Source organism: Aquarana catesbeiana, linkage group LG06 (assembly GCF_042186555.1).
Source record: "Aquarana catesbeiana isolate 2022-GZ linkage group LG06, ASM4218655v1, whole genome shotgun sequence".
NCBI classification, from domain to species: Eukaryota; Metazoa; Chordata; class Amphibia; order Anura; family Ranidae; genus Aquarana; species Aquarana catesbeiana.
Genome location: NC_133329.1, coordinates 413551667 through 413557666, shown reverse-complemented (window position 1 = coordinate 413557666; position 6000 = coordinate 413551667). Strand labels below are relative to the sequence as shown.

The 6000-nt window shown below is 49.4% G+C and overlaps 1 protein-coding gene across 1 annotated transcript in view; it reads right to left on the bottom strand.

The window, feature by feature from the left end:
• Positions 1-649: 649 nt before the first annotated feature.
• HEG1 (heart development protein with EGF like domains 1) overlaps positions 650-6000 on the bottom strand; it is a 34764-nt gene continuing 29413 nt past the window's right edge. The window contains exon 7 of the mRNA XM_073635248.1: positions 650-5086. Within this exon, the coding sequence (XP_073491349.1) occupies positions 4943-5086 (144 nt within the window). The 3' untranslated portion in view covers positions 650-4942. The remainder of the gene's footprint in view (positions 5087-6000) is intronic.

The window sequence follows — 6000 nt, the reverse complement described above, 5'->3', positions numbered from 1 at the left end:
ACACGAGACCCGCGCCCCTCTCCTCACACGAGACCCGCGCCCCTCTCCTCACACGAGACCCGCGCCCCCCTCCCCACATGAGACCCGCGCCCCTCTCCCCACACGAGACCCGCGCCCCTCTCCTCACATGAGACCCACGCCCCTCTCCTCCTCACATGAGACCACGCCCCTCTCCCCACACGAGACCCGTGCCCCTCTCCTCACACGAGACCCGCGCCCCCTCTCCTCACACGAGACCCACGCCCCTCGCCCCACACGAGACCCGCACCCCTCACCCCTCTCCCCACACGAGACCCGCGCCCCTCTCCTCACACGAGACCCGCGCCCCTCTCTCCACGAGACCCGCGCCCCTCTCCTCACACGAGACCCGCGCCCCTCTCCTCACACGAGACCCGCGCCCCTCTCCTCACACGAGACCCGCGCCCCTCTCCTCACACGAGACCCGCGCCCCTCCTGCCCCCTTCCCCTTGTCCTAGCACTGATTGGCCACTGCTGCCTTAAGAGGATGTGATCCCTGTGATTGGCCGGCCTATAGTCCTGTATAGGAATAGACATTAATGAGTCAACCACAAATCTCTGTCCGGAATCCTGGACGTGTTTCTATAGATTTCCTCTAAATGATATAAAAATAATCACATGGACGCAGAGAAATAATCAATTCTGTATTTATTAATAATTATGACGCTGACTAGAACGCCAGACTTCATTCACAAACCTTGTATAAAAATAATCCCATCTCTAAGAATAGATAATTTGCAGATCCTATGGCAACAATCAAATCGATTGCACAGGTTGAGGCCCCCCACAGCACCGCGGGGGGGATACAGTGTTTCTAACCAGTCACAGATGAGGCATGGAGGTCACCTGACCAAGAAAGGGGGCGTGGTCCTGGTGACATCACACCGCCTGGTATACATATTGCCTTGTAAGAAATGAAAGCTGAGAGCAAAGTATAAGGTGCAGACATACAAGATGGCGGCGTGTGACAATGCGATAAATACGGACGGTAGAAATCCGCGGAACATTCGTGGTGGTGATTATTCCACAGATCTTCTCACTGGATGACGGAATATCGCTGGGACAGACTCCAAGTGTACCTGTCATATCTCTCCGGATCACATTCACGTGACGCAGAGTCTCTATTTATAAGAGTTATTCGTTCAGCAAATCTCCATGTACATTCGTTGTGTGCGAAACGGGGAAAATAAATGTTCTTTAGGCGATTTTCTCCTCTGAACGAATATTCTTTTATTATGGGCAGTAATAAAATACTACAATATGACCACTAGATGGAGCTGAGGAGCATAATACAAACGTCTTTGTAACAAGAGATAAAATGTAACAATGTTAGAGGGAATATGTAACATTTGGTTACATGTATTTGCTCATTCCCTCTAGTGTTCTCTAAAATTGTTACATTATATCTCTTGTTACAAAGATGTATGTTTTTGTGCTCCTTGGTCTCCATCTGGTGCCCATAATGCTTTTTTTTACTGCCCCTAATAAAAGAACATTCGTTCAGAAGAGAAAATAGCGTACATGTACATTGATTGTGTGTGACTTGGAGGAAAAATAAATATTCTTTAGGTATTTTCTCTTCTGAACAAATATTCTTTTATCATGGGCAGTAATAAAATACTGCAATATGACCACTAGATGGAGCTGCATGTAGAGATGGATAGAGCTGAGGTGCATAGGGAAGTTCAATGCTTCCGAGCATGCGTTGAATTGTTTCCGAACATGCGTAGGAATTTTGCGTGTCGGAATTGCTACAGACAATCGCATTTTCGGATAGGAACTTTTTCCAACCAAAAAATAGGGAACCTGCTCTCAATCTTTTGCTGGCTGGAGTTTGGCCAGCAAAAGTCCGATGGAGCGTACACACGGTCGCATTTTCCGACCAAAAGCTCTCATCGGTCTTTTGCTGGCTGAATTTCCGATCGTGTGTACGGGGCATTAGGCTATTTCTCTTCTGAACGAATATTCTTTTATTATGTAGTAAAATACTACAATATGACCACTAGATGGAGCTGAGGAGCATGGGGAATTCACGCTTTGTAACTAAAGATACAATGTAACAATTCTAGAGAATGTTTGTGGAAGAAGTAACCTTTGGTTACCTTTCTTTGCCAATTCCCTCTAGTGTTCTCTAAAATGGCTACATTATATCTCTTGTTATAAAGACGCACACGTTCTGCTCCTCGGCTCCCTCTGGTGCCCATAATGCTTTTATTTTAGCCCCCCCCCCCCCCCACTCACACTTGGCGATTTGAAATCTCGGCCAGGACCGCCGCAATTCCAAATTGGATGCCATTCATTCTAAATGTTGATTTTTTTGGCGATTGCAGGTGCGACTTGCATAGACATCCGTGAATGAAGCCGCACAGATGTCAGCCAAGTCGCACCTGAAGTCGCACTGACATGCGGCTTTGAACTCCTGCGATTTAAAGGGAAGTCGCAAGATTTCAAAATCAGTTTTGGTGTGAATGGGGGCTCAGAAAGAAAACAAAAAATATATATATAGGGCCTATTCACACCAGAATGCGGTGTGGGGAAAAGTGCGTTTTTGTGAGCGTTTCCCGCACCTTTTTTGATGCGCACGGGTGCCATTAATCGTTAATAGCGCCCCCCAAAAAACGCATTTAGCAAACATGACACCAAATCACATTGTTCTGCAGTAACATGCGGTTTGGTGCTGAGCGATTTTTACAAGTTCCCGCCCATTGAAATGATCGGCCTATCAGAAACAGTATGTGTGCTCCAGTGTGACTCCGCCCCTAATATATAAAATCGCTGCACGAGTTTAACTGGGACTTTCTGCTTTTATTAATCTACAGCCGGCTGTGAGAGGAACTGGCCAGCGACTTTAGTGGGCGATCGACCGCGCAGATCCATCGTCCTCGGCGCTGTTACAGAGAGCTGCAGAGGAAATGATATACGGCATCCCCGGCTGCGCCTTTATGTTTACGGCACTGGGAGTGAGACTCTGGATGGACGGGATGCCGGGATACAATGGGCTGATCATGTGGTGCAGCAGAAGTGGAACCTCACACTGACCACGCAGGTGTGCTCAACCTGCCGCCCTCCAGCTGTTGTGGAACTACAAGTCCCATGAGGCATTGCAAGGCTGACAGTTACAAGCATGACTCCCACGGGCAGAGGCATGATGGGACTTGTAGTTCCGCAACAGCTGGAGGGCTGTAGGTTGAGCACCCATGACTTAAAAGATGAACCTGCTTGAATATTTACAGGGCAGAAGCAGGTAAGGATTTGTGCCGATATAATGACACACTGACCTGCTTCTGCCCGGTACATATTGAGGTCGGCTATTCCGGGGATATCCTTTATAACCGTCACCTGCAGATTCCGTGTCACGGAGGACCCTCCACCCAGGTGTAGATCTGTCTTCTTCTCCGGTGCGCTGTCTCTGGAAACCGGTGCAGTTATATTTTGGTCATGCAATATTTAATGGCCTTATTCCTGCGCTGCAGTTGGCTGGCTTTGAATGGCAATAGCCTATCAGTGAACAGAGGGGAGGAGCTGTGACAACCAAACTACAGAAACGGTAGGGGAGGACTTGTACTGTGGTTCCAGAGACAACGTGGACCCCGAACAAGTGACGATGACCCCCAAGTTTTTAACCCCTTCACTCCTATTCACAGTTGAGCTGTATGGGTGGGGGTGGGGATGAGTGGGTGTGACTATCTTTTCTCCTTTAGGCTCCATTCAAACCTATGCATTTTTGGTTTGAGCGTTCCTGCTGTGCTTTTTGCATTTTTTACTGCAATTTTACCGCAATTTGCTTTTTGGAATTTTTGTGCTTTTTTGGGGGGGAAAATTTGTTGTTGGGCAGATTTGAAAATGCAAATTGCAGCAAAATCGCAATAAAAACGTACTACATGCTTTTCTGCAGCTTCTCCATTTAAATCTATTAAACCAAAAAAAAGCAGCATTTTGCATTAAAAAAAAGTCCCAGACCCTTTCCAAAAACGCAGAGGCACAAAAACGCATTGATGTGAACATGTCCCATAGGTACCCATGTTAAAAAATAATTTCCTGCGTTTTTGCAAAAAGCATGGAAAAAAAACGCATTGGTGTGAATAGAGCCATATTGGGGGGTTGTCATGGGCAATCTTTGGACTCCTCCTTTAAATTTGTGTGACTCTGCCTACAATGCAGCTGTGGGAGTGCTGTGAAAAAAAAAGAGCTGCACCTCCTAGTAGCTGGGTTACGGCAACTTTCCTCCCCATACAACAATTTTTCATCAATGCCCCAAGCTGTGCCCCCTGGGCCCATCTCTGAGTCGGGGCCCCACGCTGAGTCGAGGCCCACCGCTGAGTCGGGGCCCCACGCTGAGTCGAGGCCCCACGCTGAGCCAGAGCCCCATGCTGAGTCGAGGCCCCACACTGAGTCAAGGCCCCACACTGAGTCTGGGCCCCACGCTGAGTCGAGGCCCTATGCTTAGTCAAGGCCCCATGCTGAGTCGAGGCCCCACGCTGAGTCGAGGCCCCACGCTGAGCCGAGGCCCCATGCTGAGTCAAGGCCCCACACTGAGTCAGAGCCCCATGCTGTAGATGGGATCCTTCACACGTCAGACACACAATTAATAAATTAGTGGAAATCGAATGACAGGACGACTCTTATGACAGAGTCGAAGGTCGGTCCGTGACCGATTGCTACACACAGGACACGGGTCACGAACGCCAAATCGCACCCGCGGAACGATTATCCATGAACCATCGATAATCCGGGCAGTGCGGCAGAATTCATCCAGCTCTGTCCATGTGGCCAATACTGAGACCCTCCACCAGAGGGCGCACCGGCCCCGGGGGGGTCACAGCTGCTGCACGCCTCTTGTCAGGTTTGGGGTTGGAGTGTCTCCATTGTGATGTCGGAGGATGGCTCTCACTCTCTCTACAGTTCTATTCTACCAGCGGCGGTTCTAGAAGTAGTCTCTCCTGCGGTTCTCCTCGTTGATGAAGGACGGGTTGTACTGTCCGGGGTAGATACACGAGTGTCGGGACCCGGGGAGTCCGGTATATGGGTACAGGCCGTTCCGCTCGATGTCCGAGTTACGCAATCCGGGCTAAAAATAGACAATGAGAACATTATTAGATTCAGGAATTTCCCCATCAGGAAGGACGATCGGATTACGACAGTGAGACCGCCACCCCGCTGCGGCAGAGGAGCCATAAAAGATCAATAATATGAGAAGGAAATCTATAAAATAAAGACGCTATTTCCTGATAACAGCCAGACACCGGGGGAGGGGAGCTTATTCATAGAGCCGTGAATGTGACCTCCAACGAGGGTCAATGCACTTTAATACACAGCGATCTTCAGTAGGTTCACATTTATGCAGTTGATGCGGTTTTCAAACGTGTTTTGCGTTTGTAAACCCACGTTTTGTGATGCCGCTTTTACATGCAGTTTTCATGCAATATTTTTTTCCCTCTTTAAACACACTGTGTATAGCCGGGTCGCCGTCCGCCGCGTCCTTAACAAACCGATGAGTCATGTATAATGTAAAAAAAAAGCAGGCAAAAAAAATGGCGTGGGGTCCCCTCATCAAATCCATACCAGGCCCTTAGGTCAGGAAAGGGAGGGAGGAGAGAGCCCCCCCTCCTGAATCATACCAGGCCACATGACCCTTAACATGGGGGGTGCTTTGGGGCGGAGGGCCCCCCCCACCCCATATTACCATGTTAATGGTGACAAGGGCCTCTTCCCTACGACCCTGGGCTGTGGTTGTCGGGGTCTGTGTGTTTTTTATTTCTTTTTGACACTTTCTTTCGTGAATGAGTAGGGGTACAATGTACCCTACTCATTCACATGGGGAGGGGCGGGATCTGGGGGCCCCCTTGTCAAAGGGGGCTTCCAGATTCCGATAAGCCCCCCCGCCTGCAGACCCTTAAAACCACAGTCCAGGGTTGTTGGGAAGAGGCCCTTGTCCCCATCAACATGGAGAAAAGTCGCTTTGGGGAGCCCCCCCACACCCCA